Source organism: Melanotaenia boesemani, chromosome 17, assembly GCF_017639745.1.
Source record: "Melanotaenia boesemani isolate fMelBoe1 chromosome 17, fMelBoe1.pri, whole genome shotgun sequence".
Classification (NCBI taxonomy): Eukaryota; Metazoa; Chordata; class Actinopteri; order Atheriniformes; family Melanotaeniidae; genus Melanotaenia; species Melanotaenia boesemani.
In genome coordinates, this window is record NC_055698.1 from 8,523,111 (window position 1) to 8,536,820 (window position 13,710).

At 38.8% G+C, this 13,710-nt stretch overlaps 1 protein-coding gene across 1 annotated transcript; it reads left to right on the forward strand.

Moving 5' to 3' along the window:
* The first annotated feature begins 3,578 nt into the window (after nt 1-3,578).
* ndufs6 (NADH:ubiquinone oxidoreductase subunit S6) lies at nt 3,579-7,731 on the forward strand. The gene is made up of 4 exons (XM_042011541.1): nt 3,579-3,871; nt 4,154-4,207; nt 5,830-5,952; nt 7,598-7,731. The coding sequence occupies exons 1-4, from the start codon at nt 3,728-3,730 to the stop codon at nt 7,664-7,666; spliced, it is 390 nt and encodes a 129-aa protein (XP_041867475.1). The 5' UTR covers nt 3,579-3,727; the 3' UTR covers nt 7,667-7,731.
* Nucleotides 7,732-13,710: the final 5,979 nt, after the last annotated feature.

Below are 13,710 nucleotides of genomic sequence, written 5' to 3' on the forward strand. Positions count from 1 at the left end.
ATATTCATTAACAGGTTATAAAACTACAGGACAATTAGAAAAAAAACTTGTGAAAGATGCTCCAACTACACTATCCACACTGTGGCTTTTTTACTGTTTTTGTCTATTATTTTGTCTGGACCACTTATTTGTGTCAGTTTGTGTTTCTTTGAGCATGCGCAGACCAGAAGGTAGGTGTCCATCTTCAACCTCTCCTTAAAGCAGACCGCTGTCCCCACATGTTTCAAACAGACCACCTTGTCCCCAAAAAATCCCCCATCACCTACCTAAATGACTACTGCCCCACCGCATTGATAACCACCATCATGAAGTGCGAGAGGCTGGTCAAAACCCACATCTGTTTCCTCCTCCCCCAGTCCCTGGACCCCTTTTAGTTTGCTTACTGGCCAGATCCACTGATGACACCATCTCACTGACGCTGCCCTCTGCCCTCTTCATCCTGATAGACCTCAGATGATGACGATAGGTAATGTCTCCTCATCCACCCTGAGTACAGGAGCTCCACAGGGCTACGTTCTCAGGCCTCTCCTCTAAGCCCTGGTGACCTTTGACTGCGTGGCTACAAATAGCTCTAATGCCATCCTGAAGTTCGCAGACGACACCACCATCAAGGGCCTTATCTCCAACAATCATGAGATTGCTTACAGGGAGGAGTTCTGTTCCTTAGAAAAAATGTGGTGCCAGGACAACAATTACTCCCTAAACATCTACAAAACCAAAGAAATGGTAATACTTCAGGAAATGTAGAGGGAGGGGTCGCTGCACCATCCAAGCACAAACTACCAGACTAAAAAACTCTGTCTACTTAACAGGTAAACACCATGCAACACCTTCATCTACATTTGCACTGTCTTGCACATTCATATTCACTCATGCACATTTTCTGTACAGACTTTATTGATGTGTATTGTCATTTTTTTTTTGTTTGTTTTTTTTCCCTTCATTATCACTATACTTTTTTTATTGCCTGGAGCTTAGTTTTCTATGAATGTCTACATTGTCAAAATATTTTTCATTGCTCAATACAAATCCTGTTTCCTGCCATGCACACAATAAAAAAAAAAAAATTCTTGAAACGTGTAGTGATTTTAAAATCCTTTTATGGACATGTGTGTGCCTCAATGAGCCATTTAAGGTTGTTTTGTGTCTCTAAACCAATTTTGTGGTCACTTGGTGATTGTTTGTGGCAGTCTTACTGACTTTTTTACTGGAAATGCTATTCCTTACTACTGAATGGACGTTCAAGGCTGCCTAAGCAGGTAATGAGGCTTGGATCTGTTGTTCACAGTGGAAATTCACCAACCAAGGAACCACCCACTTTTCTAGAGGTTTTGGAACATGTTTACAGCTGCAAGCTTTTAGGACTATGTTGCACGGTGACAGGAAGCTGACTGAACCAGGACGACAAAGCAGAGTATCACCATAGTTGGCAAGATATGTCTTCTGAATACCATGTTAAGTATATCTGAGGAGATCAGATTTCTGCACAAGAAAAGCTGGTGATTCTCTCTATTCACTTCTTATGTCTGTGCCAAATGCAGTGCTAATCACTGCTGTGCATCTACTAACTTTGTAATAATAAACAGCACTGAATAAAACATGCCCCACTTTAAAATTCCATAAAGAAATGCCAGGATGAACAAATCTGAGCTCATCTGCTTAAAAGAACAAGCAAATGGGTTTTGAAATTCACCCAACACTATTCCGCACACACATGACACAAACAGGCTGGGGAATGTGTGCTGTAGATGTTAAAGATGATCTGCCTTCATTGTAGTATTGCAGGCATTTGAAGTTGGACTTCCTCCAACATGTGTCCGCCCACTCATTGCTGATATCTTGTGAACTCCATGACAGCGAGAATCCAAATAAACAGAATTTTAACCCTTAAACCTAGAAGACTGATGTACTCTAAATCCTGCAGCAGACTGCTTTATCAGCCAGTGTTTGAGGTGTACTTAGACCAGCTTATTTCACAACTCAGGAAACTTCTGATATGTTTGTACTTGTATGAAAGTGAATTAAAAGCTCACAAATGCTGGATCAATACTCTGCTGTGCTCTGTGAAAAGCTGACTTGCTCATAAGAAATAATGCAAGTGCATTCATGCAGGCGTTCTATAGTTCCTTGTTACTCCATTAGCAAATATTAACCTTTAGGAAATCTATTTGAGCAGGGCCAGGGTTTGTTGCCAAACATCTTCAAACCAATCTGGTTTCCTTGCCTTAGAAGTTTGAATGTTTTCTGGCCAAAAGGGTTACACACATTGTGCGTTCTTAAGTTTTTGATACAGTGGAAGAGAATGTAGCTGTAGATTTTTAGGTTGAACAGCTAGTTCATCTCAAGGCTCAGTAAATACACAGTCATACAGACAGGTTATGTAAAAGAGAAATAGCTGAGCAAAGCTGCTTTCCAGCCAGGATCCTGTGCCTTACTTTGGCTCCCTCTTGTGGTGGAACAGTGTAATACACCCTGTTGTCAAAAAAAAAACAAAAAAAAACTCATGTTTGTATTTTTCTATAAAATCTTCTAACAAAGAATGTTAATGTTTATGTTAAACAAGAACATTTGCTAGATTCCAAACCATTGCTTTTATATAGCCTAAATAAAGAGGTATAAAGTATGAAGACTCTTCAGCACTTAAACATTTATTATGACAGCGCAGTTTTCTTTTGTAAATATCCACAACCGCAAAGCAGTTCTCTCCAACAATTTAGCCCTGCCTCTGCTTATGTCTTGGATTTGTCTTGCAGAAAACAAACAACCGTCCCCTCCTGCGAACAAAGAAACAGTCTTTGCAGCGCTTCTTCAGGGCTGACTTGGTTTTCATCCCGGCTGAGGGCTGGATGCAGGGAAGATGACACTGATGAAACAGAGAGGGTCCACACAGAGCAGAGAGGCCAGATGAAGGGAGTCGGAAGCAGCCGACTCTGGCTGTCATCAGGAGCAGCGAGCAAGGGGCAGCGAGTGTGCCAAGACATCTGTAGGCACTGGCTGCTGATAAAGAGAAGGCTGGATTCAACCGGCTCATTTGGGCCACTTGTCGAGATAGGGAGGTAGCCAAGTGCTTCAGCAGGAGGGGTGCCATGGTGGAAAAGGCTGCAGAAAGTAGACCAAGACAGATATGTTTAATCTACAGATATATGACAGTGTAGGTTAGAGATGGAGGGTTAATAATTACAATAACGTGGAAATGAACACACACATACACACACAAAGATAACTATGGAACATGCCCCAAGGAGACGAGCATGCCACAGTTTGACCTGCTAAAGCTAAAACCCGACATTAAACCTGCCCAAACATTCACCACAGACAATATTATCGTCCTGCTACGAAAAAGAACGAGCACAAACCTTTAATAAATTCCCAAAACGTTTAAATCTGGGGACATACCCCTGAATGTAGTCTTTTAATCACCACAAGACAGCGATGCTAGTCTTGGCTTTGCAGTTCAGTGAATAGCTTCCGGTGGTAAGTATTGGTGTTCAGAGTTTTGTCTCGCAGGCAAATCCCCGTCCTTAGTTTTGGAAATAAAGCCTTTAGTTTTAGACAAACAGACTTAAACTTACAGTTAGACATAATAATTTTCTATCTAAATATTTGAATGATGTCAAAGGCTTGTAAACAGTTAACGTTTTTTGTGAACCTGATAGACAAACCCCGAGAATAACATTATTTCAAAATTTATTCGCAAGGCAACTTGGGAAAAGAGACTAGCGTAAACATGGCGGCGGCTTTAGGCAGAGTTCTGTCCTTCAGTAGAAATGCAAAGGTGCTCGTTTCGCCTTTAAGGTTAACTGCTGTACCTGTTCACCGTTACAGTTTGGAGGTTTCCAGCACCGGTGAGCCCATTACTCACACCGGCCAGGTAAGTTTACAATAGTTTCCCGTTAATGGACTTTAATATTAGCTAACCTTAGTCAAATGGTAATGTTGCTAACACTCCCATTATCGGACTACCCTTATTGACGTGAACTATTGGATATAAAACACTACATAATCAAATAGTTAAAATATGTCCTGTTTGAAAGGCAGCATTTATTTTTATTTTATGCCAGTTGGCCAATAATTCTTCAAAAAAGGCGCTTTCTTAAAAATAAGAAGGGATTATGCGCTTACCATTTTAAAATATATTTTTCTTTTTTAACAGGTGTTTGATGAACACGATCCCAGGAGAGCCAGATTTGTTGGCAGACAGAAAGAGGTAAGAACTAAACAACATATAAACTTGAAGGTAAACTTTGGTTGTCATTACCATAATTGACATACTACGTTTTATACTTTCCAAATAATGCTAATTTCTATTTAGTTTTTAAATGTCACATGACCACAGTTAACCAATTAATATGGTTTTAATGCATAAAAAGGACAGAAACAAGCCCCATAGGTAAAACCTGAGGATATCAACATTAAAAAATGAATTTTCTTCCAGCATTTTACGGAAATACTGGATAAGAGTTAGGTTGAATGTTCTAAATAAGTCTAACTAACAGAAACATGACATTAGCCAGCGTTTTGTGACACATTGCAAGTGATTTTCTAGTAGTTTCACCCAGGAGCAGGATAATCACACACTTCTCAATATCCAAGATGTAGCAGTAATACCTGAAACGACCACAAGTGGCAAATAAATCACTGTGTCAGTTCTTACAGCATCAAATAAACTGTCAGTGCAAACACTTTACACTTGAATGCCAACCAACTTGGTCTCAGGATTCGTAAAGATTATGGCTAAGACTGGCACGGTAGGTTGAATAGGGGAGTGACCCAAACATACAAATTAGAATTTTAAAAAAAAGAAGGCAAACTGTCGTAAATATTAAATTTTTTTTTTGGTTAATTCTAATAATAAATTAAATGAATCAGTCTAAATGCCTGCATTCACCTTGTACATCACCTGTAAGGTTCCTGCATAGATGCTACATTATAATTCAAATAACCCTCTTAAAACCGTCACCATTGAATAAATTAAAGCTGTTGTTGAACACGGTATATCAGCTTGTTTACAGGTGATAAAATGAGACCAATAAGTAAAACTGTATCATACCTACAGTAAAACATTGCAGAGTTTCAATGATTTCAATGAAACACATGATTAAATGTGTGGAGTACCTCTACATTTTAGAGGGGTTAGAAAATCTGTTGCTGAAAGTATTGCTACACATATCCAACAACTAAAGCAAATATTTTTTTTGTTGTTGTTGTTGTTTTGTTTCTTTTAACTGGCAATGAATGCATTTCAGCATATATTCCATTGTTAACTTCTGAATTCAGTGTAGTGGAAAGTTAAGTGATTAGTTGGCTGCAGACTGTAAAAGAAGCTTGTAGATCATTGATGGGAAACCCTGGTCCTCTAGGGTCGCAGTCCTGCAAGTTTTAGATGTTTCCCTGCTCCAACACACCCAGTACAAATGAATGAGTCACTGTGCAAAACTTGATTAGCTCTTGGATCCATTTGAATTGAATAGATTAATAAATAAATTTAGAAATGAATGAATTTGTAGTTAACATGTAAAACCTGCAGGACTGCAACCTTCGAGGACCGGGGTTCCCCACCTCTATTGTAGATTACTATAAAGACTCTCATCTTTGTCAAATGTTCCGCTTTGAGCTATTCATGAATAATTTCAGTAGTTTCACCTAAGTTTACTTTAATTTTGATCATTTCTTATTTTCATTAACTTTTTTTTATTTTGTTTACAAGATATCTGTTAAAATATGTGAATATGTGCGAGGGTTTAGTTGGACAGTCGTTCATTATTATGTTATCAGCTAACATTGTTACAGTTCTTTCCTTTTATTGATTTATTGTTTGTTTGCGTTAAGGTGAACAAGAACTTTGCCATCAACCTGGTGGCAGAGGAGCCAGTGACAGACATTGAGGCCAGAGTTGTGTCTTGTGATGGAGGTGGAGGGGCTCTTGGACACCCTAAAGTGTACATCAACTTGGTGAGAACCAGCCTCCATGAAATATTTAGAATAATTTTTAAAAAGCTCACATGTTTGTGTCACTCAATAAATAAGTGCAGAAATGGATGAATATATAAATGCACAAACCCTTTTTACCCAATTTTGATATATTTAGGGCTTTCTTATATATCAGAAAAGCTTTAATATTAATCAAAATTACTCAAAACTACAGTTTTGAAACACCTAATATTTAACTGAATGTCCTTGCTGCACCTTGGCTCTCTTTCCATTTATAAAAAACCTATTGGAGAGATTCTAGTTGGTTGAGATTGCAGAAGTGATGACTTTCTGGCACTAACCCAACTTTAACTTTCACCTGCTGAAACACTCTCATGTCAAGATTTTTACATCATCATCTATCCCAAAAGCTTATTATTATACTGCTTCATCCCTCCAGCAAGCAGCCTAAATAATCTGAACTGTTTTGACTGCCTGCTGGATTTGAGATTGTGCTGAGGGAAAGGGGAAATTATTTCATAACTTTAATTTTTAATCTTTAATCTATTAGAGTCCCATTAGCAGCAAAACAGCCCCAGAGCATCATGCTACCACTGCCATGCTTTACAGTTGGAGAAGAGTTCTTGCTGTTGAATGCTTTGTTTTTACTTCCAAGCATACAGTAGCATTGGGGGTTGCGATCAAACAGCTTTGTTTTTGTCTCATCTGACTATAAAATCGCTCCCCAGAAGTCTCCATGACTTGACTATAGTCAGTTTTGTGCTGCATGGTGGACAAAGATCTATTTTATTGTGGGCTGAAACTGTTGGAAATAATGTGATTTAGTACTGATTTCTTTCATGTTCACTTGATTTTTTTATATTTATATTTTTAATGCTAAAATCTGCTGTCTTCTAGCCTTTTCCAGCTTAGCATTAACTCAGCAGACTGCATGTGTCAACATTGGTTAAATACAGTTTATACCTCATTCTAAGCTAAACCCATCTACTGACATGGATCACACAATGCCGATGTGTCAGCAGGTCTACCTCTCAGGACTCATTCACACTGGCACTGTTTGGTCCCTTTCCACGAATAGTCCGGTCCATTTGAAGCATTGTAGACATGCATTCGGACTCTGGTGAGGACCAGAGTCCGAATTGTTTCAGTAAAGTGCAGTGTGAAACCAAACAAAGGAATTCCCACCCCAATCCCTGGTAAATGGTGTGTAAATGCGCCCCTGTTTCCTGGGTTGTTCCTGACCACCTGAACCATTTTTGTAAGTGGTTACATCTCCTAAACCTTGTATTTGTGTACAACTGTTTCAAGTGATTGGTTTACCTTTTGGCACTCAGAACTTTGCTGCTTCTCTTGGACATTCCCACCGTACGATGTGTCCGTCAGTCTAATTACTGCTGTCATTTTATATGGGCTGGTAGCTACCAGCTTCAAACATTAGTGACAGGAAGTTGATGTATTGTTTAGTCCTTGTGTTGATTAACCAAAAATGCGAACTGATTAAAACCTGTGCATAAACAAGACATATATAGATTTCTTGTGCTTATATGTGCTGTTTTCTCTGATTAAATTACTGAGTAGTGGCTGAGTAAAAAAAAAAAAAGTCCCAAATTGTAAACACTAAACAAATTATTTCATTATTATTATTATTATTTTTGTCTGCTTGCAGGATAAAGACACAAAAGTGGGCACATGTGGCTACTGTGGACTTCAGTTCAAGCAGAAGCATCATCACTGAAACATTACCTTTGTCTCTGCTTCTCTGTATAAATTGCCATATTGGTTAATAAATTATATAATGTCTGTTTATTTGGTGCATTTTTTCTTTACAATAATAAATAATAAACTCGGATATAACATTGCTTTCAGCTATACCAAGCAGATTGTTTTATTAATGGTCAGAAATGTGAGTAAAAAGGAAATATTTAAACTTCTTTGAGTTGCTGCTATTGGCTGCAGTTCCAGCCTGTGACAGAGAGAGGTCAGCACTGTCCTGCACATGGTTTTGCTCTGAAACAATAGTGACAGGTTCTTTTGCCCCAGAAACAAAGACAAATGATGGCTTTTAGTTTCTGTGAGATCACTTGGATCTTAAAAATTTAACTGCTGAAAGTTATTTGCAACTTTCTGTATTAATAGCTGAACTGTGAGTATGTGTGGGTTGACAGCATGAGTCTCATTTGTACTGTTTACTGAAAGGAGAGAACCTTGGCATTCCTGGTGCATCTGCTCACCACAATCTGGCAGGAAAGTCTTGCTCTGCCAAGCCTGGAATATACCAGGAGAGAGAGGCAGCCTGATAAGACACAGCAGCGTGGAACAATACATGTTTGAAGAAGATCATATATATATTTCATCAGGCATATTCTCCATAGACCTCTGCATGCCAAATTGGCTCAGGCTTGGCTCAGGCTCCAGACACCACTAGCCTGTTCTGTCCCCAGTGATGCAGCCAGTGGAACTGCATTTTCCACTCCATAGGGTTCAGGTTGGGAAGAGTTGTCAGGCTGATATAATTGGCCCCGGTGACTCCTGGAAGTAGGGCTTACGCTGTAGTTAACCTCATCTATAGTCAGACCACAGAGGATGATTGAAAGGGAAGAGAGGTACGCTGTTAAAATGAGCCATGTGAGTCGGGTCTGTGTCAGGGAGATGGCTGGTTAGGCTTGCGGTCGGTAAGTCTGGGTGGTTCAGAGGCTGTGGTTTGGTTGAGTTTCAGGCATTGCCACGGGCAAAATCTTCAGATGAAACTGAGCATATGAATTGTGCTGAATTAAACAGCACAGAGCTTTTGTGCTGGGTTTGACTGCACTTTTTAATTATTCAGTGCCCTTAAACGCATCACCCAGAATAATACAGTATCCTTCAACATCGTATATGTCAAGTAACTCCAGGTTCTAAAGGTAGATTTCACCAATTTGCAGATGGACTCATTGAGTGGTTCAGTTTTTGACGGTCAAATCAGCACACTACATCCAGTTATCCATTTTCTTTCTGCATAATATTAGATCGTAATTGCAAATACAGCTCTAAAGCATAGCATGACCTGCCCCAGTGGGTCAGACCACTCAAAGATGAGCTCAAATGAGACTAATCACATTAAAAAATGTCCTCAACCCTAAGCCCCTCAATAGATAATGGCACTAAATGCCACTGAATTCCTTAATACAGCGTCCCTCCACAACAATCACTCACTCTACACAAAACATCCTCCTCTTCCCTGTAATTGCCCTATTAAAATATTTCTCCTTTAAGATGTGTCATATTACAGACCCAGAGGCTCATTATGGAGCTCCCTGCAGCCAATTATCTGAGCTTCCACGTCTGGAGGCAACTGTGACCAAAAAGGGGCTCAAAGGCAGATCTGGGAGCAGCCCGTCCTCCTCAAATCTAGTCTCACTGCATGAGAAGCAAATCAGAAAACTGACCTTTGGTCATTGTCTCGAGGCGAATCCACTCAGCTCCACTTTGGTCAGGTGACAGAGCCTCTGACCTTTACCATGGAAATAATGACTTGTTCTTGTGCCAGGAGCTCAGAGGGTTACCGCGGGGAGCGAGACACCTCTGGCGACATGTGACAGTATTTGGAGGACAGAGTTTGCACTCAGCACTTTGATAGCTCCGGAAAACCAAAGTGTGTGTGACAAGACACAAGAGACTTAGAACTGTGAGTATATGTATGCCAGTGAGTGTGCGCATGTTTGTGTGTTTGAGTATGCAACAGAGACTCAGACAGTGTTGAAAGGAAATAGGTGTCAGACAGAAGGTGCAGAGAGGAGTAATTTGAAGTTGTCAATACTTCCTGTGCGTGCAGACATTCCAGGAGAAACTTCAAAAGTTGAAAAGATTCAGAAAACAGGCCACACAGTGGAGAAAAGATAAGAAAACCAACAAACTATCAATAAAGTTTTGGCCCAAAAAATTACCTTTGATGATTCAAATTTAACACCCTTTCACTGTTTTGTAAAACACAGACTCCAGCTGCTGGGAATTAGATAAGCTGACCTAAACATTTGAGTCCAACATTCCCCGACTCGTGCAGCAGCACACTGAGTCTTAATTACATTATATGGCTCAGAGAGCGAGGCCTTCGTATCAGACTGGCTGCTGAGTGGTTCTTTTGTGTCGAGTGCAGACAGAGGTGAGGTGAGACGAGCACATGGAAGAAGGGGCAGAAAAGATAGGAGAAGGATGTAGAGTTGAGGAGGGAAAGGTAGAGCTGGAGATTTAAAAAGAGGTCTGAGAGGTCAGTTAAGCCAGGCAGTTCGATAAATCAGAGAGGAAAAAATTGATATAAACAAACAAAATCATCATTTTTCAGGTTTTTAGATTGTAAATCATAATTTGTTTGAAAACAAAGTAAAGTAGCTCTAATTAGCATAATTTCTTTTTGTCATTACAGCCAGCTTGGTGGTGGGTGTTATATAATGTTAGCTGTTTTATCATTTCTTTATAAATATTGTTTTATTTACAGGTTTATCATACGAGATGATAGCACAGACAGAACAACATTATGATCAGTACATGAGCGCTCCTGCATTTTTTTTTTTTTGTTTTTTAAACATTAACTTTAAAATAAAATGCCATACCCACATACTACAGTTCAACTTTGCACAGCTTGACAAATAATCAAGGTTGATCATCATAGCTGGTCAGGAACTTTATCAATATGCATTCCACTGAGTTCTAGTAGGTCCATTCAGTCCAAAACTAGGTACCAAATTTGATCAAACTTGTTGAAATTATCATGCAATAAATTCTCCAGTGGTAGAATTCTGAATATTTCTCCATACCAGTTCTCCAGTCTGGGGGAATTCTTGGAAATCCAGTTTTTCATAATTACTTTTCTTGCAACATACGACAATAATTTAATAATTTTATAATTGTATTTATTTTGGGCTTGAGTTACATAAACTGTTAATATACAATTAACAGGGGTTACTCCAAGTTTTACCCAACAATGATTATTATTTTTTCTGATCACATCATCACAAATTGTGTCTCCCTCTCTGTATTACTGGTGAGAATGGAAAATGTGATTTTTAAAGCAGAATGCGAAACCTGACCATCAAGCTCCAGTCCAAAATCTTTCTGCCACAGTTTCTTAATATGTTCTGTGAACTGATCTTGATGCAAATGGAAACTTTTATATATGTATGAATTAAATCTACTACGTAGTGTTTGAGTTAAAATCTTTTACAGAAAATTAGTATTTGGAGCTTTTACAATTTTGGGGATAAAATGTTTTGTTTGGAGATATCTGAAGAAATCTGAATTTTGCAAACTGTACATTTCCCTCAGCTTCTCAAACGGTTGCACTGTTACCCCAACAAACAGCTTCACTGGGTCTTGACATGAAGGTAAAATGTCTGGTTTTTGCAACTGGAGTCAACAATGAGAAGTAATTCTTTAGTTTGAAATATTTCTTTATCTTGCTCTGTGTTCCTAAAGTGTTCAAAGCAACAAAGTTATTTTGAGCCTCCAAATTGGCTTTCTTGTCTGAAACAAACAAGATATCCTTATTTTTCAGTCACACGTTTAAGGAAAGCAAGACTTTCCTGCCACACATTTTCTGGATCTGGGTTCATCCATTCATACATATATCTGAATTGTTTAGCCCAGTGAAAAAAATAGATATTCAGGACTCCGAGCACCTCCTTGGTGTTTTGGATGTTTTAACTTGCTTATTTTCTTGCTTGCTTATTGCTGACCTTACTGCCTTGCAACAAGACATATGTGAAAATTTTGTTCACACTGCTGTAAAAAGAGTTTAATAGGAAGTTTAATATAATCTAGGAGAATGTTCATATTAAAAATTTTAATTATTCCCATCCAGGATAAGAGGAGCTTTTACCATCTCTGCAGCTCTTCTGAACTGCTGGCTTTAACTGGGCTTATATTGAGCTTCACTTTTTTTTTTTTTAAAGGGACAACTTCTTATTCCAGATAAGTAAACTGTTTTCTGTTTTGGGGACCACTGACAAGGGAAGTTTTCAGGTGGCACAGTGCAAGATAACAGCCCTATAAGGTATTGCTTCGGTTTTTGACACGTTTACCTTAAACCCTGATGTATCTCCAAAACTGTTGCAAGTTCTAAACTTTAGCAGTTTTTTAACAATATATTAAAATGTATTATTATTTTGTTTTCTTTCAGAAAAAATGTTTGTATTATAACATTTGTCATCACTATCAAAGTTTTGTAAGTTAACAAACAAGCAAAGTTAGCGACTGATTACTGAATAACTCAATCAACGTCTGGAAATTTAAACAGCCAAATGTTGTTTCTTTAAACCCTTAAATATGACCAACAAAGGTGTACTCTAAACTACTGATTCTACAAGCACAAAAGGGAAATACAACTTATGTTAGCATTTACATATTTTAGCAAATGGCATCCCCAAACATCTGCTTTACAAAAATTAAACTAATAAGAAATTTTGGGGTTTGAGCTGTTTGACATGTTGGCAGTTTAGAAATAAAGTACAAATTTAACCCCGAGGCACAATTTATAAGAAATCACACTTTTCTTCTTAAGGCCCTTTTGGTCACTTGATCATAATTCGAAATGTTAAACACGCACACACACACACACACACACACACACACACACACACACACACACACACACACACACACACACACACACACACACACACACACACACACACACATAAAACCAAAACTCCAGTCCTCATCACATACAAATGTAAATGTACTTTTATACTTTTATCCAGAAATGGCTGTTTATTTACATTTTTTTTTTACACCAAAAAATTACATTGTCAATTTTATTAATGTAAAGTGCTTTTTTTTGGGTGGAGGTATAAATAAATGTTTTTTTTTATTTTTTTTATAATTGATAGAAAAACAGCAACAATATCAATTCTCTTTCTACAAAAAGCTGGCACTGTCGCCTTTTTGGTTGTCACTTGCTCTCCTCCAGCTGGCCTCTGTGGACCGCAGTCACTGTATCAACGACACTTGGATTCTGGGGAAGCCAATGCTGCCGCTGTATTAGGAGGCTCACCATCCTAACCGGCTGTCTCCCTTAGGGGTCATCAGCCACCCGAAGCTGTGCTCATTTTTGGAGAAGCTGGGACAAGCTGTGGTGAGGGCTTTTAGGAGAAATGTGTGATTATCCTTTTTCTAAGAGGAGCCTTTAGGATTAAATGCTTTTAATTATTTCCCATAATAATATATGTTATAATCCACCTAAGTCATAGAAGTAGTAGCACCGCCATCCATCTTGAAAATCTACTCCCCTTTACAATGTAACTTTCTGACCTTAAACTCTGTGTTTCTGACTCGTTTGATGGCACAGTGACATTTATTGTGTACATTTCTGGAGCTGTTGCCACTCAGCAGCGTCCCAAGGCTAAGAAACTGCACTTCACAACTTTTGCTTCCAGGACCCTGCATGACATTACAGCTAAGTTTCACTTCTGCACCGCATCACACATCAGCACCCAAACTTACCCACACTGGTAGTTTTAAATGCACACCATGGCTGATTAAGCAAAGAAACACAAGAGGATGTTCTCAGAGGAAGAGAGGAAAAGAAAGAGAGAAAGGGACAGAGTAAGAGAGAAGACAAGAGTCAACATCAGGACTGTCTTTCACTGGCTGGAGAGAGTTAGAGGTAGGATGCAAGATGGATGCCAGATTAACAGTCGATAGGGGGCATCACTGAGAAAATATGCCAAAGTTCCGTAGTGCGTCTCTAGCCCTTTATGGGGCATTCATTTATGAGGTTTGATAGCAATGAAGTAGCTGGGATGTAGC

Excerpts from the sequence above, each read along its gene's own strand:
- ndufs6 (XM_042011541.1), top strand. The coding sequence starts at position 3,728 with ATGGCGGCGGCTTTAGGCAGAGTTCTGTCCTTCAGTAGAAATGCAAAG. Across the intron at positions 3,872-4,153 it reads CCATTACTCACACCGGCCAG|GTGTTTGATGAACACGATCC; the intron begins GTAAGTTTACAA and ends CTTTTTTAACAG. Across the intron at positions 4,208-5,829 it reads TTGTTGGCAGACAGAAAGAG|GTGAACAAGAACTTTGCCAT; the intron begins GTAAGAACTAAA and ends GTTTGCGTTAAG.